The following is a 27,734-nucleotide window of genomic DNA, read 5'->3' as shown; positions in this document are numbered from 1 at the left end:
AGGTGTGAAATCGTGTGCATTGTACAGTGCTGCACATTAACACATCTATCAGTATCTCTGGAACACTTAATGTTTGACTGTCACCTTAGCAGACTAACACATCCGTGGTCAAAGGACAGCTTATCAAGAGAGTGTTAGTTTGCTGTCTTTCTGGATCCAATCCATCAGAGCTCAATCCTCAACAGCCAAATTAACTGTTGATCGATTAACATGGCGGCGTTTTATGCCCTTTAGTGGGGTTTTGTTGTTATTCTGCCGAGACAGCTCATTCATGTTGCTGTTTCCGGGGTAACCACGTTGCATTTCAAACCTGTCTGACCTCTGATAGGGTTGTCTCTATAGCAACAAAACTCCAAAATATTAAATAAATGTAAGATTTTTGAACAGACGTGTCCATTCATTCAATATCCCTCTTTCGATTTCATCAAAATGGTTCAGGACGGCTCATCGTTTGTGCTGCTCAAATTGTTCTCAGATGGGAAGATCTTTGCCACATATTTATTGATTTGTTTGTGGCCCTCACAATTGCATCCATCCTGCTCGAACAGCTTGCATTGAATTCTGACCATTGCTTTCAGTGACATGACAGCCTATTCAATATTTGGTTGATGTATGACTCACTGTCTGCGGGCAGGCTCTACGCTTTTGTCTCCACAACTGCTACTGTACAGTGTATGGAGAAGTGGAATACTGTAAACTAAGTTATTATTGTTGTCAATGACCACCCCCCTCAAAAGATGGGCACAAAATCCTGATTTACTCATTTTATTGGTAAATCTTTTGCCTCTGTTATTGGTTTACTGCTTGGGGTTCTCATGTTGGCTGACCTTTCTCTCCGGACCGAAGGTGCTAATCCCCAGCTGTTTTCGGTTATATATTTAAAAAAAAAAAAAAAAAAAAAGACTGCTAATGATGCTTGACTTTAATTAACATGGACCAGCAATCTATGTAAATATCCTGGGCTCATGTTTCTATCCCCTGCTGTCTGCTTTTGTGGAACCCAACCCGGCAAGCCTAAAAATAGTTTGGCTCCGTTTACGTAAATAACTGAGGTTGGCATATAGAAGCGGATGCAACTGTATCACACTATACTCCAACCTCCACCCCACCTGAGGTGTTGCCATATGAGACAGATATGTGATTTACTAGCAACACGTTGACTGTTACGCATGATATTGGGAACTAATTGACTTACTGGTAATAATGAACCTTGTAATGGAAGACGATACTTGTGTTGGTCATTTAAAAAATACAGTACATATGTCAACACCTCAGTTTCCCAAGGTATGATTCAGGTTTAGCATAGCTAGTTGTTCATGCTTTTGAGATAAGGGTCATTCCACCTACGGTCACCCAGAAAAATGACATTTTGAAACACCACCCCTTCCAATTTCATCGGATCAACAGTCGCTGAGATATCGCAATTGTGATGTTACTTTTTTGCTAATTGAGACCCATACTTCTTTCTTTCTTCTATGATACTACAAATACAGTGCCTCAAATGACTGAAGTATTGAATGTATTGATGTATAAGTTTGAGATTCAATCTTAGTGGTATTGAAGGCATTGGACAGCTCAAACAGTATCGATCGCGATGCCACTCCAGCAGGCATTATGGCCATCTCGTTACAGCACACTCAGTGCTTTTTGTTGTGTTTGTGTGTATTTTTGCTTCCAAACTCCTCTTATTGGGCAAAGTCTACATGTCAGCTATTTTGAGTTTAGTTTTACGCTATGTAAAGACTACTGAGAAGTGAGCCAAAGACGCAACACCGGACAATCCACGGCCATTTTTTTTTTCCACTCTTTATTCTTTCTTCATTTACTAACTTGGTGACGCAAGTTTACAGGAGTTCTAGGCCAGGATAGAAGCACGCATGATTACTGCTTTTTGTTAGTTTTTTTTTTTTTTTTTTTTTTTATGATTCCCGCTCGATTTGAGCTTCCAGCAATGCAGCAGCCAATAATATTGCAGCGGGGCTAGATTCATAATGACTCTCGCTGGCGACACCATCGTGAATCGCGAGATCTCCGGTACATAAAACAGACCATTTAGAATTACAACATGTTCAATTTGTTGTCCCTGTTAAGCACAAGCGCCTCCACAGCCAAATCACTAAAACACATTCAAATATAATGGGCGGTATCAACATTGTAGGGTTAAGGGGATTACATGGGATTGTTTTATTACAGCAGATTACTATTTGGGAGACTGACGTGTGTGGGAATTCTATCCACTTACTGGTCATTTAGTAGCAAAGTGTTTAATCTGTATGCATTACACTTAGTGCGTATTAAGGCATGCTTTTTGATTTGTACTGTACAGTACAGTACATTTGCAAGGGCTTGTTTGAGTGCAGACATTGTCATGCCTGGATTATTATTTTGTTTGCCCTTTTATTCTTCTCTCAATTTTATTGCTTGTCTTCTCAGCTGCCCGTTCCTGGCTGAGAATTTGACGCCGGTTATCCCAGTGATAGGAGGAGTGCTTTTTCTTTTTGTGCTGGGAACACTGCTGAGAACCAGCTTCAGTGACCCAGGGGTGCTACCAAGGGCCACTCCAGACGAAGCAGCCGACCTGGAGAGGCAAATAGGTAAGAAAATCCGGCAATTTCATTTTTTTGCTAATGTGAATTGTTGCTATGATTAGAAATGGGAGATTTACGGCGCTAGGATTGCACGCTTCGGATTAAATGTCTTCGATTGCATGCCCCACTTTTTTGTTCCCATTTTTCCAAAATTGCGTATAAAAAAGTATCCCATACACCACCTAAACAAATTGATTTATGAGTTGTTTTGATAAGGTCCCACTGTACATACAATAGGTGAGGCATTGTAGGTTTTTTTTGTTTTGTTTTTTTTTTGTTTTTTTTTTGGACGACCACTCTGCCATCTGAGCCATTAAAATGATTTCTGATGCATTTTAAATCCAGTTCACAATGTGAAAGTCTAAACATTGGGTGCCTTAAGAAAATGAATAAAAACATCTGAACGTGTCACGCAGGAATATGATTCTTGTGTCACACATATAGAAGATTCCACTCTATTTGCAGTGTGTAGTGTCTCTTTCTAATTGCCAGTCCTTCAGGTTACCGAGACATCATTAAACAAACTCTGGAATGGTTTAATTAATCTAATTAGAAGACTAAGCTCCTAATTAGCTTTTGCAATAGTGGTGAAGCACAGAGTGCAGAGCAGTATGTGGCAACAGCACACTGAAGACGACCCAAGTGACTTTTTTGAAGGATAAACAAATTATAAGTTGAAAACATGAACAATGTTGACCCAAATTCCGCACTGCCACCATTGGCTTTTGTGTCCCATAACTAACTGTTTGTCAACCACAAGCTTTTCATGTCAGTGGTTATGTTTTTTTCTGCCTGTAGCCAACTTTGCTTGTACTTTTTTTTTTTTTGTTGAGAAACAAATGGTATCGTGGAAGGTGGGACGATGCTGAGCTTTGTATTGTAACAGTCACTACACTGTTTAACTGTTAGAGTGCTTGACTGAGGCATTACGCATTACGTCTCCCTCATTGCTAGGCCTCTTTGCTATCGTTTGTTCGTCTTTCTACAAACACTGCACAATGACCAGCCAACTTGTTGTCGTGTGCAGTGTTCGTGGTTTGACCGCACAGTCCGAGGTTGGTCTGTTTCTGTTTGTATGCATGCAACATGTCATTGCATCATACCAGATGATGTACAAAAACTCTTCTGAAACTTTCCAATCCAATTACCGTCCCCTTTCCTCAAGCTTTGTTGTCCAGTGTGCGACGCAGCTGGCCCCAGTCTTGGCATGGCAGATTTACATGCGAGACTTCCCAGGCACATCTGTTTGCTCTTATCCTGATCATCCAGCCTCATTCCGAACTCCAATAGCAATCAGCCTAGCAGTGATTTGCAGGGAAAAGACTTCATGTCCCTTCTTTTTTTTTTTTTTTTCCCGTGTTTTTAATTGCACTGCAAGGGTGTTTGACTGTGTTTAAAAAAAAAAAAAAAGAAGAAGATTGGACTGAGCTTGAGTTATTTAACAAAATCTACTTGCATGTCAGATACTCCAGTTGGTAAATGATTATTTGTTTGTACTTAGGACAAATTGTTCCTGCTTTCTGATCCTTTCCCTACACTAGACTTATTCCTAGTATTCCCTTCTCTTCAAACAGAGACAGCAGCAGTACTTATTTTCTGTCGGTGTGAAATTTTACTCTTTTTTTCTGTCTTTAATCAAATGTTCACTTCACTATCCAATTATTCCGACTAATCAAGGCACCCTAACATTTCGCTGGTGTCGGACGGTGTCAGCACTTTTCAGGAGAGCTCAATATAGTAATCGCATTTAGGTATGTCCCGATCCAAAATCGGGCCAGATAACGTCATTTTCAGCTGATCGCTAACAATTCTAGTTAGTTTTCGTTAGTTACGTTTTCTTAAAAACATTTGCGTTTTTGTTTTGAATGTTTTTTTTGTTTTGTTTTTTTCAAATTTTAGTTTGAGTTATGTTAATTGTCAATAACTAAGGATTGAAATGCTGCACTTGTTTTAAAACGCTGCACCACTGGTGGCATGTTGGAATAGTTTTGTTCCAAAAAAAAAAAGAAAAATTTTTTGCATTATTTTTTTTCCCTCCTACATTGCCGAGGTATTGGATCGGGACTCGGTGTCAACAGTTCTTCGAAATCAGGTGACTTGGACTTGGACTTGGTGCAAAAAAAAAAAAAAAAGTGAACAGGACATCGCTGATTGCATTTTTGTTCAACCATTAACAATGCTTCATCAATAACAAGCCATTTTCAACACTTAAGCTTTGTCAATAATTTGTAACCAAATAAAAATGAAATGATTAACACCCACAACATGTTTAATCAGTAGTATAGATTTTTATTTATTGATTTATTTTAAATGTACCAAATTGTGACATCGGAGGTTCCAACCCTTCCGGCAGCAATATCTTAATGTAAATTACTTACAAATTATTCAACCATTATCTGAACCTCTGTCTTTGGCAGTTGGCTGGGGTACACCCAGTCTACTTACGTCCAGTGAATTGGACTAATATCAATCATGTACTGTATGTACAGTATGCACACCATTTTGTAATGGATACACTGTCAACCAGTAAGCCAAGAACATTAGCGCTGTTGACAAGTCAATTCTATAGGGTTCAAGGTCAACACCGGTGCTATTGATTTGCTTGCAAAACAACAGTAGTATGATGTTACACGGTTCTTTAGGAACGTCACAGACAAGGAATGACATAACAGATAACTTGAAGCAATGGTCATAGCTTTACTTATTGTAAATAAAGTATGTAAGTATGTAAGTATGAAAATTCATTACGATAAATGTAGAGCCAAATGTCAGTATGGCCAAATTTAGTTATACGTTGTCATAGTCATGCTCAGTAGCTTTAATTGTCTTTCTTTTATATTGGAATGAAAATATCGTCCCAAAGATAATGAAGAGGACACTGTTGATTGAAGAAATTGTAAAATGAAGGATCACAGCTAAACCCCCTAAATTGGATGCAATTATTTTTTTCTTCATTGTGCCCAATCTAATATCAGTGCTTTGCCTGCTGGCTGGCATGTCCTCTCCACTACAACTTGCCAAATCCAAACGGCTCCCTGAAGTATTAATCAGACTGCGAGATGGCCACAGCTTCTTTCCTTCCATCTAATATGGGCCAAGCTAGCTGCTGAATGTTAGGGCAGTGATGGTGCCAGCAGAGGAAATTGATTTTTGATGGCTTAAGGCTCAGATGAGTGGAAAAGGGAAGGAAACATCAGTCAAAGATGCTGTGACGCTATCGTGTCAATCAACAAGGATGTTTGAAGTGAACACTTTACTGCACAGAAACCTTATTTTATGTTGGGGAAGGATTGGAGTTCCGTGAAATGGAGCTCTGACATTTCCCTAAAGTTTTACACCGTCACACCGAAAATAGTTGTGTGAACCAAAACTGTTGAACCGAACTATGTGGAGTCAGTTAATGCCCTCATGTAAGATGGCAATTTAGTGCTTTCACATAAAGTTTGATCTTAAACGACGTGCAGGTTCTGGATCTCTGTTAGGGAATTCAGCTGTCAACTATTATTGCTTGACTGCAAAAACCGAAATATGTCAGGCTATAACATCCTCTGCCTCTGTATTTTGGGATGCCGGTTGCACTACTGTAAATATACTTTTCTGTAACAGACAGTAGAGCAAGGAAGTTTGAATGTTGAGCAGCCGCACACCTCCTGTGACCACCCAGATGGCAGAACTATTGTATCAACGTTATAATCATGCTCTCATGGCCTTCAGTTCAACTCATTTGATTTATGAACAACACAACAGGGACATTTTTTTTCCTACACTAGCTCCTTGCTTCTTAGAATGATGCATGTCTGAACAGGCGCATAGTCACGGCTTTGACCACACCCTCAAATACTGTACATGGTCTTTTTTTTTTCTTTTTTTTTAAAATAGCAACAACAGGCTTCGATTGTACAGCAAATGATTGGCAACACCTCAATAGGTTGTTCTTACTCGGGTGCAGTGTAGTCTTAAAAAAAAAAAAAAAAAACCTTGCAAGCTCCACGTTAAGTTAAAAAAAAAAATGCAAACTGTGCATTGGTTCAGGTACTATTTGGTGGAAAGGCGTTACTTTGTGACGATTGGAAATTTTGAATCTGATTTGAATAGCCACGACGTGGGGTCCCTCAAGGGTCAATTCTTTGACCCCTTTTGTTCAGACTGTACAAGCTACCTTTGCGGCAAATTCTTTGACTTAGACTTTAATGTCATTCAAACTATACTGAACGTAATGTCGTTTCACGGCTCAAGCAGAAGAATACAACTAAATAATTGTAAGAAAACAAAATCAATAACAACCACAACCAATGTTGTAATTTATTTCTTTACGGATCGGGGTGTCCAGTGGCTTACTTGCATGAGACAGGGCCGCCCTCTTAAAACAAGTTGATTTCAACAAGATGTTTTTAATCCTTGTGGTGTTTTGATAAAAGCATTTAGCATTTTATTCAGATAACCTGAAGCCATTTATATAATTGAATTGTAAAATTAAATTGTCTCCTTTGTTTTACAAGTTTTTACTGTGTTTAGTTCTAATGGTACACGAATGAAGCCCTCTGAGAACGTCAGCTACTGTCTCTCACTAGAGACCTATTCTTAAGTCTGTGTGGACCTAATATTCATATGATTGTGCAAGGAGTCCATTATCATTAATAAATTAACTTCACTCTCTCACATAGCACAAAGTAGTCATACTAGGAAAATGCGGACTGCAGTGTAGATATTACGTGTATTTAAACAAGGCGAGAGTGCATCTTAAAAATGTCATGGTTAGCATAATGGATTAGAATTTGTTTGTAATAAGCGGTTTGACCAACATTTGTGCAAATACTCCGTTCTCACCTTTACATGCACAGTTGGGTAGCAATTAGTTTCCGGTTGTATGCCAGCAGGCAACAGTAAGTGTAGTTTGGCTGACATTGAAACCTCATCTGTGTTGTTTCATCACTTCCCAGTCTACTTGGCCTCTATCCTCTCATATGGACCACTTACTGGTAAGGTTATGCTTTTGCAGCCAGAAGTGTGGAAATGCTTAGGTGTGCAAAAAGCAACTTTATTGATAACTCTGCCCACGATTAGTTCGCATGCTGTATAAGTGAGTGTTGTTAATCTTGATGGACAGGTTGATATGCACTGAAGGTGTGACCAAAGATATGACAAGCCTGTTCTATACTGTACTTTTTTTTTTTTTTTTCAGTTATACAAGAGAGTCTGGCTGCAGACCTCACCTCTCAGGCCTCTTTATGTCTCCATAGACCTCTATACGGAAATACGTTGAATAATTTCAAAATAAAATTGATTCTATTTCCAGTTTCAGTGTTATCATGAAACATGCGTCAAAATTAGAGGTCATTATATTTCCAGAAAGATTGATTAGCAACAGGAATATCAGGCTACTATACTTTGATAATTATGACAAATTTACTCAATATAAAAACAAAATATTGGTACTAATATTAGAAAAATATTAGTAAACTGGAGCCATCATATAAGAAATGTGCTAAAACTCTTGAGGAATGCTTGCAAAAGCTGGTGTCCATCTACAGTATGCATTACGTTTTACAGCAGATAATAAAATAACTGGCTTTTCTAAGAATTTGTGAGACTTCTACCAATCATCTGTTGCCTGTGGGCCAAATTCTCTTTCACTTACACTTTGTTTTCTTTTTTCCTCTATTGCTAAGATGTGGCGAATGGCAGTACAGGCTACAGGCCGCCACCCAGGACCAAAGAGGTGGTCATCAATGGCCAAACTGTCAAGCTGAAGTACTGTTTCACTTGCAAAATCTTCAGACCCCCACGTGCCTCTCACTGCAGCCTCTGTGATAATTGTGTGGGTGAGTGAAACACTTAACACTGTCAGCATAATGGATTGTCGTGTTCTTTATTATAGCCTGCACATATGAACTAAACTCAACAAAATGACTGATTACATGCACCTTTACGCACTGCTCCTGCTAAACTATGTTGATTGAACATCAGATTGACAGCAGATTACAGACATCCAACCATTCATCCATTTGTCAGTCATTGGGAGCTTTTCTGTCCCAGCTGACTTCAGACAAAAGACATCCCAGACACTAGACTAGTCAGTCACCAGTCAATCACATGGCACATCGAGACCACAAACAACACAACCACTAACACTCACATTGTCAGTGTTCCTGAGCTCACTAAGAGCAATTTTACATTATCGAGTATTAATACTGTCTCAAAAGAACACACAAACAGGTCTATTGAGTGGCTGCAAAGTAGGAGGGAGGTAGGTAGGTGACTCATTTGACTTGTACCTGTGTAAGTAAACACCAAAATCCAAATGAAATATGTGTGCATCTTTCTTTAAAAAAAAAAAAAAAAAAAATGTCCCTAATTATTTTATTGCACTGCAGGTGTCACAATTGTAAATGTCAGGCGCACAGCACAGTAAGCTTTTAAATAAGTAAGCAGTCACAATAGATCGGCTCTCCCTACTCGTTGCATAAGACATGAGGCGTAATCGTGGGAACTAATAGAGATAGTTTATTATATACACTCAATATCAATATGTCATACATTAGATAAAAGATTCAGTGTGTGTTTGCGCACACACACTTTGATATGAAGATTTTTGTTCACACTTGACTTGAGTTGAAACTTTATTGACCACTGAAAAGACTGTGTTGATAGTTTGGTTTTGACGATTAGTTGTCATCTCGTGCTCACTTCAACCAGACATTGATAAGTAAAGACGTGTGCAGGAATAAACAGCCACAGATAAAAAAAGAAGAAAAAAAAAAGAGAGAATTTATTTATTATGACTTTATGAGAGCAATCTTGATTTATGAACAGACATCATACTTGTCTGCTAAAGATGTACAGTATGATTGTTATCTCCTAAGAGTTGCCCTTTAAGCACTGAATTAGAAGCTATTGGAATAATCCCCAAAATTCCAAATCGTCAATGGATAACAGAATGCTGACTTTTGATAACATCTCCTTCTTGCACTTTTTTACAAACCCCCGTCAAATATCTAAAGGCCATAGTTTAGTCACAGTCACTCTTCCATTCATTTTGGACCACTGCTCTTTTTTTTCTACGGAACTTATTTATTTTTCATATTGTGTGTATATTTTGCCTAGGCCCTGTGGGACAGTTCACTTTGCCCCACATTTTACACAGATGTGGATTCCCACTGTGTAGTTACATGCTTGCAAGTAACTGGGGTATTATATTAAAACAAGCATTCTGGTGTCCTTGTAAGAAGCCAAGAATAAGTGACTCATGTATACTGTCTTTTGGTTTTCCAAAATGTGTATTTGTTTGAGAGTTGGTAAACATGTTTCACACGTACATTTATTTTTATTTATTTTTATTTTTTAATTTACACATCATATAGCTCTTGGCCACTATACAATAAAATTCCATTCAGAAGAGACAAGGGCAAGTGCTGTTTTTTTTTGTTTTTGTTTTTTTACTTTTCCCTATACATGATAACCCTAAAAAATGGCAAAATCATTTGTGAGTGGGCAGCCCAAAAATGTCCTGGATTAATGATTTTATTCTTTCCCTATCCACACAGAGCGTTTCGACCACCACTGTCCCTGGGTTGGGAACTGCGTGGGAAGGAGGAACTACCGCTTCTTCTACATGTTCATCCTTTCGCTGTCCTTCCTCACCATATTCATCTTTGCCTTTGTCATCACACACATAATTTTACGTAGTGAGTAAAACACACAAATGCACTCAGACTAAATCATGTATATGCATGCAGGCATTTGTCTGTGCTCAGGCGTCATCATCCCCTACATCACCTATGGATGAATTGGAATGTCAATTTAATTGGGCACTCTGCCTTGCATTTTCCTCGGACAATAATTCTCTGTGTGTTATTGTGTACGTGTGATTGTGTGTGTACAACCCAACATTTGACACTGTCAGAGCTGCTTAATCATTTCATATACCATTTTGAACGCAACTTCTTTATGGAACCTGTTTTTCTGTGTTTCTACAGGCTCCCATCGAGGTGGGTTCCTCAATGCTCTTAAAGCTAGCCCAGCCAGATATCCTTTCACTGCAACTTAAAGTTTGCCTTATACTGTCGAAAGTAGCTTTTCTCCGATAAAATGTTCTTAACTACTTTCATGTTATTTTATGCAAAGTCATAATTAAATATTATCACGTATTGACCTTAAAATATGTATTTAAAAAAACAGAGGCATGTGTTTTCAAAGTTTTAACTTAAATACCATTTGACATTTATTCAAGTGTCACGATTGAAAAGCGCATAAACTGTTCTGGTACCTGTTCCTGACACAGGAGTGCAAGAAAAACTCCAGTCACAGAACCTCAACTTGAAGGACTTAAAATATTCCAAAATAATGTTATAAACTGTGTAAACATAAGAGTGACTCCGAGTCCTAAATGTGCAATAACAGTAGTTTCTCAGCATAACAATTTCCCCTAAAAATTAGTCTATTCTTCTATTCTCGACGAGTTTCGTTGAGGGACAGGAAGGTTCTTGTTCAAAAATAAAACCTGATCTACATTTTCTGACATAAGGCAACTTCTCCGTGCTGTGATTATGTCCCCAGCTGGAGAGAATACACATTCAGCAGGCACCCTTGTACCTAATATTCATATACGTAACATTTTTGCTAGCTTTGCCAGAAGTGAATAATCGTTGTAGTGTTGATTCCACCAAACTAATGGAGTTTTCTTTGTCACGAGTCAAGACTATAAATGTTCATCATATTTCAGGTTTTGCACCTGTAGTGATGCAGAGCTCACATCTATCTATCTATCGATATCTAATAGATCTATCTGTCTGTTCCTGCCTGCGTGTCTCTCTATCTCGATCTCTATATCTCTATGAAATAATGGGACATTATTCCCATCCATTTAAAGCAGTTCTTCATCAACAGATTCATATCCAATCCAAAAGTGAAGAACATGAACCACTATCAGATTTAGTGGAGCACCCAGAGCTCTCTTTTTCTGCCATCCGCTCAATGGCTGGGTGCCATAACAGTTTGTCTGGCAGAGAAATGAGTGACAAACTGAGCCTGTCCAGCAGCACTTGAATAAAATGCGTGCTAGAGTCAATACTGTATATATACTGTATGTCGTTTAGAAGAGTGCAGTGGTTTGAGGACTACGTGATTTATCAGGAGTCTTTACATTCTGATATGTGTCATTTTATGTATAGCTCATGCAACAATAAGCTTAAAGACGCCTGCAGGGATTTTTCTGTGCTGCATGTTTTTGTTAGCGTCTTTATTAAGCTCATTTGAGGTATTTCAGAATGCACTATGCTAAGATTTACTAAGCAATATTGTAGGTCAGTTGCAAGGCAATCATGCATTCACTGTATTCATAAGCTCAGTGATTCATGTGGACCACAGCAAATGAACAATGTTCTGCTTTCCTAGTAAAGTGAGGTGATGGCAAAGATCTATTGGCAAGAGGACATCGGTCCTCAGGCTATAGGTCAATAAGTTAGCTTGTTAGCTATCTATTGGCAGCGTGACCATGCGTGTCAATGCTGCACTGTCCGTTTTCTGTTTCTTTGTGTGCATAGAGTGTTCATTAACTTAGTCCAGAAAGAGTTCTTCCTTGACTGCTCTGTGTCACCGTGTTGGAGGTGGTGGTGTGTTTCTTCTCTGTGTGGTCTATCGTTGGCCTTTCAGGCTTCCATACGTACCTTATCAGCTCCAACCAGACCACCAACGAAGACGTAAGTACATGAAATTATATACGCAAGTGCACTGACATGACTGATTTGCACATGCAGTCAATTTAACAGGATTTACCCTATTTAGTATTTACAGTTATATTGTATTATATGTATTTGTCAAACATAATTACAGTCTTGTTTTTCCACAAATATTTGCTTCATAGTTTAAACAGAACATTGCGGTATGCCTCTTGCATTTTTAGAAACCGATATATTTACCGGTACATATTAGATGACACCTTGCTCACGTAAAGTTTTACCATAATAATTAGCTGTTATTATTATTATTATTATTATTATTATTATTATTATTATTATTATACGGTCTATTTGTCAAACACAAACTGCGTCTAGACACTGCATGCATGATCTCTGAGCCAGCTGTGACTGATGTCTCCTCCAGATAAAAGGTTCGTGGTCTTCAAAAAGAGGGAAGGACAACTATAATCCGTACAGCCACGGCAACATTGTCACCAATTGCTGTGCAGCCTTGTGTGGACCACTGCCACCAAGGTATGATATCTAGCACTGACTGAACATTCATCATAACTGTCCATGATTATCTCCAGTTTGTAGCAGTACACTCAGGAACCGGCATGTTCAGTTGCAAAAAATGGAATTGATGTGAGGAGCTGCTTTGGCTTGAGCCGACTTCAGCCTTTTTGCCCTGCATAGCCACTAATGAGACTGCAAGAGCTGAATTGATTTCAAGCACGTCCTCGATAAATCTCAGATCAAAGTTTGGAAGAGTGATTCAATCTCACATTTACAGTATGATGTCCATGTGAGTTAAAAGAAAGCCACAGAGACGCTAGACTCGACTTCCATGGCTACATTTGTGCATTTGTGTGATTCATAAATGTCAACGTCATGCCTTTTCACGGCATCCATCAATTTCTAAAGTAGAAAAAAAAAAGTTCTTAACCACCTGCACAGAAATATAAGACTTCCTATCTCTTATCTTCTGTGCTCCCATTCGAAGAAAAATAGCCACAGGGAAGTCAATATGTACATTACACCAGTAACAAACAAGTTGAGAGCATAAATAAATGCCTTCTGGAATATAGATTTTTTTGCATGGATACTCATCTTGTGAAAAACAAAGTACAGGGGATCTTCGTGACATTCTTTGCAGTTTGCTGCTTTGCCCTTGCAAATTCTGACTCATCAGTAGGAGAAACGTCGTGGTGCAGGTGGCTGCCTTCTGGCCGCATGCTTGTGGCTGGCCACAGTTATTGCACTGTTGGGCCACCAGTGTGGAGGGAATGTTTGAATTCCGCCTCAGACGATGCAAGTAACGCTTCCTTTCACAAATCCAAACACACCCGTAGGGAGAACCTGCTGCATTTTTTTCTTTTGTTGTTGACTTAACTTTCACACTCACTCTAACTGTTGCTTTTATAGCAGGGGTTCTCAAACCTTTTGGTTCCAGGGGTCTCCATACAGAGGAGAGATTTTCCAATGTTCCATCCATCCATCCATCCATTTTCTTGACCGCTTATTCCTCACAAGGGTCGCGGGGGCTGCTGGCGCCTATCTCAGCTGGCTCTGGGCAGTAGGCGGGGGACACCCTGGACTGGTTGCCAACCAATCGCAGATTTTCCAATGTTCCCATAATCCTAAAGCTAATTAATAACACCTTGCTCCTTTCTCCCTATAGTCTCATTGACCGACGTGGCTTCATCCAGCTAGACACGCCGCAGCTGGCACCGCCAACAAATGGCATCACTGTGTACGGTTCCACACAATCTCAACAGAGCCATATGGTAAGATGTTGTTTACACACTGATTTTGTTACACTTGTAAGAGAGGAACATAAAACTGCATTCTGGATGACTGACAAAGTGACTTCTTGCAAAAAGAGGGACGATTTAATCAATTTTTATATATAGACTGAGAGTTGGGTGGAGTTATTGCTGAGTAATTTACAAAGTAATTGCATTCCCTTTTGTATTGTTTTTGTGGATTTTCAAGCAATGAATGTAGTACATATACAGTTATCTGATTGTCTAAGGCAGGATATTTGTGTGTGCGCACGTAGATCTACAGTATATACCGGTACATTTACAGTACATATATCATAATACCTTCTTTATCGACGGGGTTACATTCCAGGGTTATTTCTTGGTGCTGGTGTTCAAACTCATTGCATGGCCAGGCCTTAGTTTTCTTGAAAAACCACCACACAAGGAACAAAGATAAACACACAATTACGGTATTATTTTTCTTTATTCTTTGTATTATTGTGCAACTTCGTTCCTTGTGCAGTTCATAGCAACGAAATTTTTGGGGTTGCGTTTTGACAACAAAGACCTTTTGCTGTCGTCTCGTGTGATGTCTCTGGAACCACAAAGAATTCTGAAAAGCAGTTGTCATGGTAACAGCTTGTGCTATGTTTGTATGATACCTCGATTGCACGTGTGGCATCTGGAATGGAAGTAATCATTGTTTCACTTTTCCCACAAACAAACTAAGAAATCACATGTACTTAAAGCTTTGAAATATTCATTCTGTTTCAATGGCCTAATTGGAGTCCACCTGTGTTAAATTAAGTTGATTGCAAACGATTTTGAAAGGTACATACCTATATATGAGGTTCGACAGTTGACAGATCTTTAGTGGTGTCCGTGTCCTCTGACCCAGCACCAAGTTGAATGTTGTTAGGTCCGGAACAATAAATAGCCAAGTTGAAGCATTTACAGAGACTTTTTTTTTTTTAATTAAATTACAAGAAATATCAGATTGTGTGGTCGTTTCGCAAAGCTGAATTGTGAAGAAAATAGTCAGATATGATATATGATATAGAAGATCTCAACAGTTAAGTCAAAATGAAAATGCTGCACTGTTGTGCAAACTTACATTGCTGATATTATAAATATTTAATTTACAATATATATTAATAAGGGCCCTGCCAATATGGAATGGTGCAGAAGTGAATCGTGTAGACCTTTAATAAAGGTGAGTGAGGCATTTTAAAGTTAAAGGTGACATTGCTGAGTCATGTCAGCCAAACCAAAACTGGACAACGAGAAATAACATAGGTGAAGTACCGACCATGCCTTTCGAGTTAAACATCTACAATCTCATCTTTTAGGACAATGAGACCGAGACAAACAGGTGAGAGAGCCATACAGAAATCACTGTTTGTGTCTTCTTTTTTTTTCCGCCTGATTCCTTTTTTGGAGATGAACTTGGTAGCTGCTTACTGCCATCCTGGCTCATTGGGGTCACGGCTGGGGTTACAGAATTTCAGGACTTTTTAAATTGCAAACTTTCCATGGGAATTTATGGGAAAATGTTTCTTATTTATTTATTTTGTATTATTAATCCAAACTAAAATAGCCTGTTTCATGTATGTTACATTGGTACCTTGACTTACTAGTTCCCCAAAGTACAAGTTCTTAGTTATGAGCTGTTGTTTGGTGGGGTTAATTTGTGTTGCAAGCCCAAATTTTAGTTGCAAACCAGTTTCAGATATGCCATCGGTAAAATCTCAAAATGGTACTAATTTATTAAGATATGATCATGGCCTTGCATGTGGACAAGGAGAGCTATCGATTTTGTACGGATGACTGCTTGTATATTAATCCTTGAATACGATACATTTCCATATTACCTTTTAAAATTAATTCCCACAAATTCAGACAGATGTACAGTACATGGAAAGTTTCCAACTTGAAGTATTTCCAAAATTCCCCATCTTAACTTCCCATGGAAATTTACCAAAGAATTTCTTCAAATTTCCCAGCATTTTCCCACATTTTCACAAGCCTATTCACCGTAGGAAAGTGTGAATGGTCATACCATAAACCTGTTTCCATGCGCCACTTGTAGAGGTGTAAAGCGGAGATCAATAGGCAGCAACTAACTTTTCAACTTTAGCCACTTGAGCTTTTTTCCTGGTGTACAGGTTCTTTGCGGGCCCAGCATTCTAATGAGGGTACTAAAATCTTGTTCTTTCCTTTTTTTTGTCCCCTCTCCAATCATCATTCCCTCTTGCTTCTCCCTTATCCGCCATCACCTCCATGTCCCCGTTTTCTCCTTCGCCCGCTCCTCCTCGGACTTCTTCCGTTTATTTTCAGTGTGACCAAGACCAGTGCATTCAGAGCACTAAATTCGTTTTGCAGGCCGCTGCCACGCCTCTCCTCCAGCAGCAGAGCAGCGAGCCAGTCATCATGACGGCCTCCCCGGAAAACGGAGGATCCCTCCCGAGCCGCACCTCGCTCGGTCTGGGCGGCCCTTGTACTTCGCTCCCCCTCGGGCAGCCCACGCCGCCGACCTCCACGGCCAGCCTCAGCTGCCAGGAGTCCGCCGACATACTGCCCATTCACACGCACGGCCACTCGCACAATCACAGTTGCCCCCTCAAGGACCAGATGGCGCACCACCACTTTCTCACGCCGGACGACCTGCCCTCGCCCCCGGGTATGCTTCCCTGCAACAGCCCCCTGGCTCACAGTCACACCGTGCAGGCCGGCTTTTACAACCCGGCCAGCCAGGACTCGCTGCACGAGGACTCTGTCAGAGGACTGGTCAAGCTCAGCTCTGTCTGATTAACCAAACTGAAACTGAGCACAGCCCCGAAAACGTGCCACTTTCTGACAAAGGGAGCACTCACCTTGGCTTTCAGGTTCCCACCAGTGCCATGGTTGGAAGTCCAAAGCTGATAAGGGGCAAGAACACAACCCGAGTGAGTGCACGCCACCTCAGCCAACATTTTGCCAAAACCTCTCTGCTGTGTCGACACGCGTTTCTCGCTCCCTTTGAACTTGATGGGAAATGTCTCCTCCTCTAATGAGCGCAAGGGTTTGTTTTCCAAAGTGGTGTATGTCTGTTAGTGTCAGACATTTCAAGCAAAAAATGTACGTTTTTACATTTTCGACGGTTCTTGACATTTTTGGTTAAAAAAAAAAAAAAAAAAATCACAGTTTACCAGTCTCACTGTTTTGGTTTTTTCCATCAGACAGTCTTAAGCTTGGTTTTTGCTTGATGCATCTGCGAAGTCCATGCAGCAAAATTACATCATTTCAGCAACCAAACCTCTCCATGCGGCGTCCGCATTGCCCATTGCCAAACTTTCCACACGGCACAATTTGTAACTCGCTGAAAACGCTACAAGAGTTGTTGTAAACTGTGTTTTCTATTTCCCAATTCTGTTCTCATTTATTTTGTTAAATATATGTAGATCGTTCACCCTTATTTTTTACACCCATATTTTTTCTTGTTGTTCTTGATATATATATATATATATATATATATATATATATATATATATATATATATATATATATATATATATATATTATTTATTTATTTTTAACTTAGACTTCTACACTACTGTGAAGTGTTCATACGCCGTAGAACAAGAGTTTCAAACTCAATGTATGTATTCAGAAGTAAAAGTAATCCAGTCTTCTCAATCTTTATTAATAATAGTTAAGAAAATAGATTGATAGTACATAAAGTAAATAGTTGTTCAAAACAGGAACCAATACCTATAGTCTGGGAGAATGTCAGCTAACAGCGGGGGCAATAAGAAAAAAACGAATTGACAATTCCGAACATTTTTAAGCATTTCTGATATTTCTGCAATGCAACAGAATGCAAATGCTTCACTGTAAACAAACAGCGTATTGTATTGCTTTTGCCTGTGACGAGCATTCTCACCAGGCAGATTGTCAGTCAAATGACATTTCATCACATTTTGAAATCAAAATAATCCTCACTATTCAAATTACAACGATCCAAAGTCCAAAGCTTTTCAATGAGCGGAGAGCGTCCTTTCACCGAATTGACCGCCATTTTGACTTGCGACGTAAGCTCAGAATTGTCAATAAAGGTGTATTTCCGGGTGCTACTCAAAAATGACTGCAACATGTTGTCAGAGCCATCAACAATGAAGTGATCATAAAGCCCAACAGGAAAAAAAAAATGCAGCGAAATGTAAACATTGTGGTCACGATTCACAATATTGAGATAATATACATGGAAGTCGATGCTCCATACAGGGATGCTAGCATAAAACACACACTGATAACAATGTTTTGAGTGGGGGGGAGGACACAAGTTGTCAAATGTGACAACGTAAGATGGCCGCCCCTCAGGCTTCAGCCGTGAGGGTCCGATTGACAGTCCGGTCATATGTCAGTCCATGACACAGAGCTGCAAAAGTGGTGTCAGCCAGTCTCATTTCCGCGTGGAACGTACATGCATCAAGCATAAACCAAGTTTTGCGCCTTTTTGCCTGTTGCTGATTGGACAGTATTTTTTCCCCATGGACACTCTCAGCAGTTACAATGGTTAATGTCACACTATTGCATATCATTCTACTTTTTATGTTGGGTGGGGAATGACAGTTGTATTGTACCAAGGTTATTAAAACTTATATTTCCTGTGGACATAAATAAATCACTGTCTTTTTATCAGATAGCAAATAGTTTGATGAAGTTCCTTACTTGTGCAGTGAGAACAGAACACCCGACTTGTGGCATTGCTGGTTAAACGTCATGGTGGACATTCTCCTTTTCTTCGACTCGACGCCCTAAAAACGGTAATGGGATGACACGAGAAGGCTAATAAGTGGTATGTATGTGGTATCATTTTCTTCAGCTGGCTTTAGTTTGTAGTACTCGTCTGACACCTTGTGGATGAATGAGCAAAGTACAGATTGACGAGCCATTTGCCAAAAACTATGTTCGAATTGCAACAATGGAAATGTTCCTGAGTCCATAAAATTCACTGCATTTTTAGCATTGGTTATAGTGAAAGTATAAGTGTGACGGACATTGTTCTACACCATTGCAAATTACAAAAATGCTCAGTGTCAATTACACTCATTATATTTGTACGTTCTGAAAAATGATTGAAGAACAGTGGTGTTTAAAAGGCTTTCATTATCTTATATGACATGAGACTACCAATTATGCTGCAGTAAGAAAATGAGAAACTGCCACTGTATTTACACTTTTTTTTTTTTTATTTGTTTTATTTTCTTCAAGACAGCACAGATTTAGGGTCCCACATTCCATCAGATATTCTTTACACTCCTACACAAAAATATAGGAGAATAAATATGTAAAGAAAAATAATAATTATTATACATGGATTTCCTCTTTCATTGTTTGTTAGAATCGAAGTGGTCACTTTACATTTCTGGTGCAACGAGTCTCCATCATAACGCATTTCAACTGTAAAGGCAATGTTTTTTAAGTAACATTTTAAGATTCTTTACCGTCATGGCAAGTAAAAAATAAAACACTATATACAGTACTTAAATGCAAAAGGAAGGCATAATATAAAATACATCTCATTTTTAACATTATTGTAAAATAATGGGGAAAACAAGCTCACAAATGTCAATAAATAGTGACACATAAAAAAAATACTGAAGTCACATGAGCACAAGCTCTTAAAAAAACAAAGCAGCCATCTGGATCACCACAGTTTGACGTCCATGAGCTCCAGGTCTCCCATTATCTCCAGCAGGTCGATGGTGCTCAGGTCTTGAACCCGATGTTTGAACTCAAACAAGTGCAGGCCGTTCACTGCCAGCTTGAACTGATGTGCCTGGCAGAGGAGAAGAACCTGACAACAAAACGACACACGCCTCAACAACAAGCCCTTTGTCATTCGAGAAGTAAACAAGGTGCAGTTCACCTCAAAATACTCTCCAGGAGAAAACGGGAAAAAGAGCAACTCCCGCTCCTCCTGCCCCCAGCATCCGTTCAGGTACGAGTTCCTGACGAACGTGCTGGATTTCATGCGCGGGTTGAGGTGAAGCGCGATGCTCTGCGTCGTGCTGTTGCAGAGGTTCACTGTCACGCTGCGAGACATTTTGGAGCGGCAAGACTTGGCCGGTGAGCTTTTGCGTTGGCTGACGAAGATAACATCATGCAGGTTTACCTGTGAGGATACATGCTGATCTGTCCTTTGATGGTTATGTGCTGTCCAGGGCTCAGGCCTTTTAGTATGCTGCCTTTGTATGGGAGGCTCTAAGGGGTGGGGAAAAAACACACACACACAAAAAAAAACTTTCTAGTAATTGTGTTTATTTACGGAGCCCCTCTGGTGTCAGGATCTTTATTTTTTATTTATTTTTTTGGCTAATCTACCCACAGTTTAACAATCTGTACCCACTTTCGAGTAAACTGTACCCACAGTTTAGTAATCTGTACCCACAGTTAAGTAATCTGTACCCACAGTTTAGTAATCTGTACCCACAGTTAAGTAATCTGTACCCACAGTTTAGTAATATGTACCTACAGTTAAGTAATCTGTACCCACAGTTTACTAATCTGTACCCACAGTTTAGTAAACCGTACCCACGGTTTAACACTTCTGTGGCATATGTGCATATTACATAACGCCACAGAAGTGCTAAACTGTGGGCACAGATTACTAAACTGTGGGCACAGATGAGTAAACTGGGGGCACAGATTAGTAAACTGGGGGCACAGATTATTAAACTGTGGAAACATATTGCTAAACTGTGGGTACAGATTAGCAAAAGAAAAAAGAAAAAATTCAGATCTGACACCAGAGGGGCTCCGTATTTATTGGACTGTGGCGCAAAGAGAGAAACTCACCAAGTCACCAGACTCTGAGTATATTGCCTAAGAGTGACAAACAGCAACTTTAGTCACATTGAAGACAAACTGAAGGCATGTAGGGACAAGAAACAACTTACAGAGTTTGGGATGTAGCCTATAGCCTGCACTTGGACCTTCCCAGACACGGAAAATGTGTTAATCCTGTTTAGTGGGATTCTATGTTTGTATTCCAGTAAGTGAGCACCATTTACTGCTACCTGTTAGTTAAAAAAAAAAAATGCTGTCATAAAAGAGAAATACGCTGCACCGAGGAACGAATTCTGGCATCCCTGACCTTGAAGGCGTCCTTGTGCACCAGGATGATGGTCTCAAACGGGGCCCCGCGTTTGTAGGGCAGCTGTTGCAGCGTCTCCTCTTGGCCCCAGGTCTCCTGCAGCAGGGAGTTGCACCGCACGCAGGGCGAGCCCTTGAAGCGAGGGCTGAAGTGCAAGGCCACGTCGGACGGCGGCCTGGTACTGCCGCCGCAGGACAGGTCGATCTGAAACCTCAATTGAACACGTACGCCAAGGTATTACACCATTTTTTTTTCTAGCTAAATGAAGTTATGGCAAGTACGCTTAAGTAAATGTGACAACAATCTTCACATCTTCATGAGCCAGTGCTGTGGCCTTATATGTGTTATCATAGTTTGTGACCTTTTTGGCCACAATTCCAAAAGGTACGTGAGGGAATTATGTACTGGTAGGATTACCAATCGCATTAGTACAAAACCTAAAATAGAAATTAAAAAAAATTAAAAATTAAAAAAACAGGATGTACCCTAAGATGCTTCCTCCCATGCAGCTCAAGCTTATTGTGATTGAATCTACAACCACAATCATAAACATACTGCTATAAATATCATATCGTTGTCCTCTTTCTGTCTGCAGCAAGTTGTGGCAAGCAGAACAATTCAATGCTCTCCCACTAGATGGCAGAATGTACATTGCCAAATGCTTTGTGACATTTTGTGTATGAAAGTATGTCGACTTCCACATTTCTTAACTATGTGTCTTGGCTCATGAAAGGCAGGGGAGGTTGGGAGGTTGAGCATGTAAATGCTTTTGTGTTTAGCAGAGCTCACCTGTCAGCATTTGAAGGTACAGTGCCCTGGATGATGATGATCTCTCCAGGGTGCAGACCTCCAGGTATAGATCCTGTATATGGGACCACCTGAATTGGAGAGGTCAGACTTAATGCTGGGAAATGGCGACATTAGTATTGCATTATTTGCGACAACGTCTACAGTACACATTTACCACTGGGACATAATACTGTAACAAGAATAATGGCAAAACGCATCTCACCGGCTTCAGGATACTAAGCTTCGCGTTTGCCACCGACATCGAGTCTACAAACAATTGCTTGGAGACAAAACAATCGTACAAGTTAGTTTTGCGATTAAATAACACCGTTTATCTCATCCAACACTCGATTGATACCGTGCGACTCTACCAAGGCACGCATGCGCACTTTGACACGTGACCACAAGCCTATGTTAAAGACAACACGGGCCGGCTGTAACATCGGTCAGCCTTCAATAAACCACCATTCATTACTGTGTCACGAGCAGAATATAATTTAAAAGACACATTTAACTCGAATTGTTGAAATGATGCACGTATTCGTAAAGAAATCAAACTGGGACCTCACAGCTCCGCCCGGCTTCTTTCCTATTTGTTAACCATTGTTTGACAGTCCTCAAAGCCAATGAGATGCGTCTTGTGTTTCTGACCAATCAGAGCACATTTACTGTAAAGGTTAACTGCGTTCCCGCACGCCTCCCTCAATCTGAACGTCATTATCGTTGTGTCGAGATATCTTCGAACCGGTGAAAGCGACAAAGACGAAAATGGGGCTTCGTGAGTAATAGTTTCGATTTAGTCGAATTTGAAAATTAACAAACGTGTAGATTAAATTATACTTTAGTGACACTCACTGTGCATCGGACAAATGTGAATGTATGTGCTGTGTTATATGTAGCAAAAGTAGTTTGCAACAAGTTGCCTTTTTCACTTTTTTTCCTCTTAAATATACTGAATGTTAGAATAAATTGAGCAATGTGTATTGTATCAATTCTGTAATCCACTTAACGTGCAAATATTGTTAGGCCTGTTATGTAAATGCTGTTAAAAAGTGTTTATTCAATGAGTTGAGGTGGGACGTGATTTTGCACATCAGTTTATTTCCGGTCCGGGTTGCGAACGCGCAACTCAGGGGCACAAAGTCGGAAGCACAAGTATTTTTGACACAGCCCACACGTCGCAAAACGAACCGGAAACAATCTGTTGTGCAAAAAAACAGTCCCGCCTCTTCCGTGGCATAGACCCCATTCAACTCGCCAGCCAAGACAAATTATTATTATTTTTTTGTATTTGCTTTCACTGCACACTAGCAGCAGGAATTCCAAACACGATCCAACTGAAGTTTGCTCTCATTAATTTTCTGTTTCAGTTACAGCACTGGCTGTTGCAGCAGGAGGCGCGGCCGCAGCAGGTAAGACTTCCGACACATCAAGGAGCAGTTTACAGATGTTACAATCCTCAAAAGGTTTTATATGTGTCGCGGGAAGCTTTCCAAATGACTGGCAGAAATATTAAACGCTCTTATGGACCTGTTGCCCTTCACACAAAAGAATAATAGCTTTGATGTCAAATGAACAGTATTTTATGAATTGAACAAATGTCCTTTTGTACTTTTCTGTGAGGTTTTTATGTGACGTGAGATTGTTTGGGTAACACTGTATTCGTGTACGTACATGTTTGACAGTCATTCCTGGTGTTGTCTTACTTTTTGTCCAGGAGGGGTTCTGATTTTTGCACCTGTTGCTCTTGCCACAATTGGGTACCCAGCCGCGGTGGCGGTGACCTCGCTGCTCAACGCCGGAGCAGCGACTGGAGCGGCAGCAGCTGCAGGTATACACGCCTGTACATTCATATTGAGCGGCTGCTGAAGGTGCACAGCTGTGTGGTCAAACAAATAGTTTTTGTAAATCTTGAAGCTTCTATTGAGCCGTTTTAAAAGTTATGCTCATACACATTGCGCGGCCAATGCAATTCATGGCTGGGCTGCAAAATGTCAGGCCAGATAGGATTGCGTTTGATTTTTTGCTTCAGTTTCTAAAGTGTGACCTCTCGTTTTAGGTTCAGCCGGCGCAAGCGCTGCTGCCGCTCCTGTCGCAGGCTTTGTGATGGCTCTCTTCTGAGTGCTCAACACCTGAAACTCGTCATGGATTTCAAATGTATTTGTTGCAAACTCTGTGCCATGGTTTATGATGGATTTGTGTTTAAGTAAGGCCAAGAATATGTGACCATTTGTTTTTCTTGTATTTCAATGTGAGTGAATAAATGACTCCCCTCGTTTGTGAGCAGGACTTTTTTTTTTTTTCTTTTTTTTTTTTCTCAGTTTAGTTGCAGTTGCACTGACAAAAGGCAATGTAAACATCCTCGCATCGGATGGTTTGAAGTGGAACTGACAGGTTTCATCAACACCTTTGTCTATGAATACTGGATTATTAAAATAAATATCAAGTAAAGAGCACCAGTGTTTTATTGAGCTGAGATCTGTTAAGAGCATTCAAGCGGTTTAGGAGTCAGGAATATTTTGAAGAAAAGAGACACTGGATGGCTGTTTTCATGAAACAATTTTGTCCATGTTGATACAAAAATCGAATTGAAATGTTGCAAAAATAACCAGTATGGCAGTCAATAAGCAAATAGATACAATCATTGCTATGAGAATGCTTTGCAAGTTGGCATAAGTTTCCACACATTTAAAGTACACATGACTATCCATTAATATTTTCTTTGATGTGATTGTAAAATATTTACAATAATTACACAGTCTCCATAAAATTAGATTATATGGTTGAAGTTTAGCGATTTGAGGCTCTATCCTTTTTTCTCATTTTCACAATGTTTTGTTTCTAGTTAATAGGCTCAACCAATCAGAGCTTTTGAAATGATGAAATCAGGCTTTGTTTGTTTAAAAGTAGAGGTTAACTTGGAAGGGGAATGCCCACATTTGCGGCCAAGGTTTCTTATTTGTCCCCTGATGGGGGCTTTTTTTTTTTTTTTCTCTCTCTCTCTCTCTTGTGGTTTTAGATCGGGATGTTAATATTTGTCCCTTCGAGAGTCTTTTGTGATTAAGGTCTCTATAAATAAATTTGACTTGACAATTTAAAACAAAGCCTACCCCTTGTCTTCTCGTGGAATCTGTTTAATCTAACAGACAAACGTTGCATTCTAGCATTCCTCACTTGTAAAGAAAGCTTATTTCATTCCTTCATTTTCGATTTCTTCATTTGTTTGTGTTAAGCTCTTTCCCGAGTTTTCATGGAGTTTGCATGTTCTCCCCGTGCCCGCGTGGGTCTTCTCCGGGTACTCCGGTCTTCTCCCACATTCCAAAGACATGCATGGCAGGTTAATTGGGCGCTCCGAATCGTCCCTAGGTGTGCTTGTGCGTGTGGATGGTTGTTCGTCTCTGTGTGCCCTGCGATTGGCTGGCAACCAGTCCAGAGTGTCCCCCCGCCTACTGCCCAGAGCCAGCTGAGATAGGCGCCAGCACCCCCCGTGACCCTTGTGAGGAATAAGCGGTCAAGAAAATGGATGGATGGTGTTTGTCTATACTTGCATAATGGTTGTATTTAGAAAGAATTGGAAGGCTCGTTACAGCATGATAAAGGTTTCCAAATCAAGGAAAAGTATGTGCAAAATTGTCATTCCTTTTGTGTGAGATGTGAGAAACTGCATTCCTTCAATATTCAGTTTGTTGTCAATCTTGTGTTTCAGTTCTATACGTTCTTGGTGCTGGAATGACAGCCCTCGGGGCCGCCGGTAAGACGTCCCCCCCCCCATCAACACTACAGGAACACATCATTTTATTTTCCGTACTATTTCTCTTTAATCGTGTCAATTGAAGCTTCTCCTCTCTACATTCGTTGCTTGTATTGACTGAGCCTTTCTTGTCTTTGTCCAAGCCTAGTCGGGTTGTTGCTTAAAATTGGCCTTTTAAACCACATTGAAACACGCAGAATAAACAAAAGTGAGACGGTAGTAGGGAAATAAGAAAGAGGAGCGCGTCACCATTGTTGCTGTTGTTATTGGATGAGTTGGCATTTTTCGCCAAATATTTAACGCAGCCGTGACACGGGCTTCATCTCCAGCGACCCACTTTTGAGACCCCTGCTGTAAACACATAGCGGGAAGTTGCCCTGTTACACCATTTGTATACTTGCGTATGAGAGTTCCAGTAAGAATTTTGCCATTTGGTACAGCAGTTTATTTGATGCATTTGGAGCTTTGATGTGCTCGCCACAGAAATACCATGTGGACCCGTGCCATAAAGACGTGTTCATCCAAGGCGGAAATAAAATTGAGTTGGATTAAACTGGACTAAAGGGTGCTAGTGTAATATGCAAAATAAGTCATTTGATTCTTCTTACAGGAATGTATTTGCATATGCGCAACACCGACGCAACAATTGGTTATCAGAGAGACCTATCACGCGAAATTGTGAGAAGAGACGACGATATATCGGATGATGAAGGTACGCTTTTGAGTTACTTGTCTTGTTTTGTGTTGCGCAATCAGTTAGATTAACACATGACGTGCTGGTAACTGAACAATGTTTTACTGCTTTTGTAGTACATTTTAATGAAAATTTCAAATGAATCAGAATAATCGATAGATTAATTGATATTCGATACTGACAGCACTATTTTACAGACTAAATATGTCAAGTTTGGCCAATGTGAGCTTGAGATGGAGGGGCGGGACTACAACTGACCATCTTCTGTTGCAGTGGGCATGATATAAGAATGCTTGAGCGCACACTTGAAGCCGTTTCAACAAACGTTTTGAGCTTGTTGCGCATCACATCAAGATAAACTTCTCGTTTTCACAGACCCGAACAGTGAGAGGCGTGAGTTTTTGAAGAAGCTTCAACGAAAGCAGTCAAAAGATAAAGACAAAGAAGATGATGGAAGAAAAAGACGATGATGGGAAGTCGTCGTTGGATGAGTGCTGATTCTTCGCGCCGTATCACTTCATGTTGCTGTGTGATGCACAACACCCTCGTCACTGCCCCTTTTGTCTGATCATCTTTTCTTTGCTGCTCTTTTCTTGTTTAGACTGTAAAATAGGTTTTGCTTTGGAATAATTGATGAAATGTATTGACTTATTTTGACCACCTTTAGGCTTGACAGTGGATGGTTACGTTCAAGGTAGCATAAACATGCGCAATGTTTATGTATGAATATGTTTGCTCGTGTCAAGATATTGGGGTCATTTTTTTTCCCCCCATTTTAAATGATGAAATAATGAACTGATTATAAAAAGAGGAGGATGAGCGTGTGCAGTGGATCAAAACATGTTGACATCCTCATAATGTTGAAAGAATTAACACAACCGGTGCGCTTCAAATTTGACGGGCAAAAAATGTTGACAAAAAGCCTTTTTTTTTTTTTTTCATTTGTAATTAGTACGAATGAACTTGTATACTAGCCTAATGTTTTGTATCTTCTGTTACTACTCGGAGTTTTTGGAGTTTGCATTTCAATAATAGATTTATGTTGAAGGAAATTGTTTTTTTGCATTTCATTTTGACAGAATAAATGGCTCCCCTAGTTTGTGAGCAGGACTTTTTATTTTATTTTTTAATTTCATTTAGTTGCACTTTCAGTTATAATGACACAAGGCGTTGTGAACGTTCTCAGTTTTATAAAAAAATAAATAAAAAATAGTATAGCATCGTTTTTGTTTGTTTGCTTTTTCAAAGACCGGCTCAGTGGTCAAGTGGTAGAGTGTCCACCCTGAGACTGGGAGGTTGTGGGTTCAATCCCCCGGCCGGGTCACACCAGA

The 27,734-nt window shown here is 39.9% G+C and overlaps 2 protein-coding genes and 1 long non-coding RNA gene across 8 annotated transcripts in view; 2 read left to right on the top strand and 1 right to left on the bottom strand.

The window, feature by feature from the left end:
- zdhhc14 (zDHHC palmitoyltransferase 14) overlaps positions 1-27,507 on the top strand; it is a 31,428-nt gene extending 3,921 nt beyond the window's left edge. For 2 of the 5 annotated variants that reach the window (XM_077539789.1, XM_077539791.1), the window contains exons 3-13: positions 2,434-2,594; positions 8,258-8,410; positions 10,133-10,273; positions 10,565-10,613; positions 12,184-12,286; positions 12,690-12,799; positions 13,947-14,052; positions 16,369-18,868; positions 25,665-25,709; positions 26,320-26,421; positions 26,779-27,507. In XM_077539789.1, coding sequence (XP_077395915.1) covers positions 2,434-2,594; positions 8,258-8,410; positions 10,133-10,273; positions 10,565-10,613; positions 12,184-12,286; positions 12,690-12,799; positions 13,947-14,052; positions 16,369-16,839 — 1,294 coding nt within the window. In that variant the 3' untranslated portion in view covers positions 16,840-18,868; positions 25,665-25,709; positions 26,320-26,421; positions 26,779-27,507. Of the gene's footprint in view, positions 1-2,433; positions 2,595-8,257; positions 8,411-10,132; positions 10,274-10,564; positions 10,614-12,183; positions 12,287-12,689; positions 12,800-13,946; positions 14,053-15,380; positions 15,404-16,368; positions 18,869-25,664; positions 25,710-26,319; positions 26,422-26,778 lie in introns of those variants that run through there. The other 3 variants (XM_077539792.1, XM_077539790.1, XM_077539794.1) reach the window with 3 other exon arrangements.
- The window catches only part of LOC144032117 (galectin-8-like), a 23,610-nt gene continuing 15,137 nt past the window's right edge, over positions 19,262-27,734 (bottom strand). The window contains exons 1-8 of one of the 2 annotated variants that reach the window (XM_077539807.1): positions 22,182-22,565; positions 21,959-22,047; positions 21,170-21,380; positions 20,973-21,092; positions 20,872-20,898; positions 20,189-20,277; positions 19,943-20,108; positions 19,262-19,870 (exon numbers count right to left, since the gene is read on the bottom strand). In XM_077539807.1, the coding sequence (XP_077395933.1) occupies positions 19,721-19,870; positions 19,943-20,108; positions 20,189-20,277; positions 20,872-20,898; positions 20,973-21,092; positions 21,170-21,380; positions 21,959-22,047; positions 22,182-22,220 (891 nt within the window). In that variant the 5' untranslated portion in view covers positions 22,221-22,565 and the 3' untranslated portion in view covers positions 19,262-19,720. Of the gene's footprint in view, positions 19,871-19,942; positions 20,109-20,188; positions 20,278-20,871; positions 20,899-20,972; positions 21,093-21,169; positions 21,381-21,958; positions 22,048-22,181; positions 22,566-27,734 lie in introns of those variants that run through there. The other variant, XM_077539808.1, reaches the window with a different exon arrangement.
- Positions 22,594-24,241, top strand: LOC144032119 (uncharacterized). Its single transcript, XR_013287688.1, has 4 exons — positions 22,594-22,736; positions 23,329-23,370; positions 23,676-23,789; positions 24,018-24,241. It is a non-coding gene; the product is annotated as an uncharacterized LOC144032119 (long non-coding RNA).

Source organism: Festucalex cinctus, chromosome 12, assembly GCF_051991245.1.
Source record: "Festucalex cinctus isolate MCC-2025b chromosome 12, RoL_Fcin_1.0, whole genome shotgun sequence".
Classification (NCBI taxonomy): domain Eukaryota; kingdom Metazoa; phylum Chordata; class Actinopteri; order Syngnathiformes; family Syngnathidae; genus Festucalex; species Festucalex cinctus.
The sequence above is the reverse complement of the archived record's forward strand: the minus strand, read 5'-3'. Positions and strand labels throughout refer to the sequence as shown.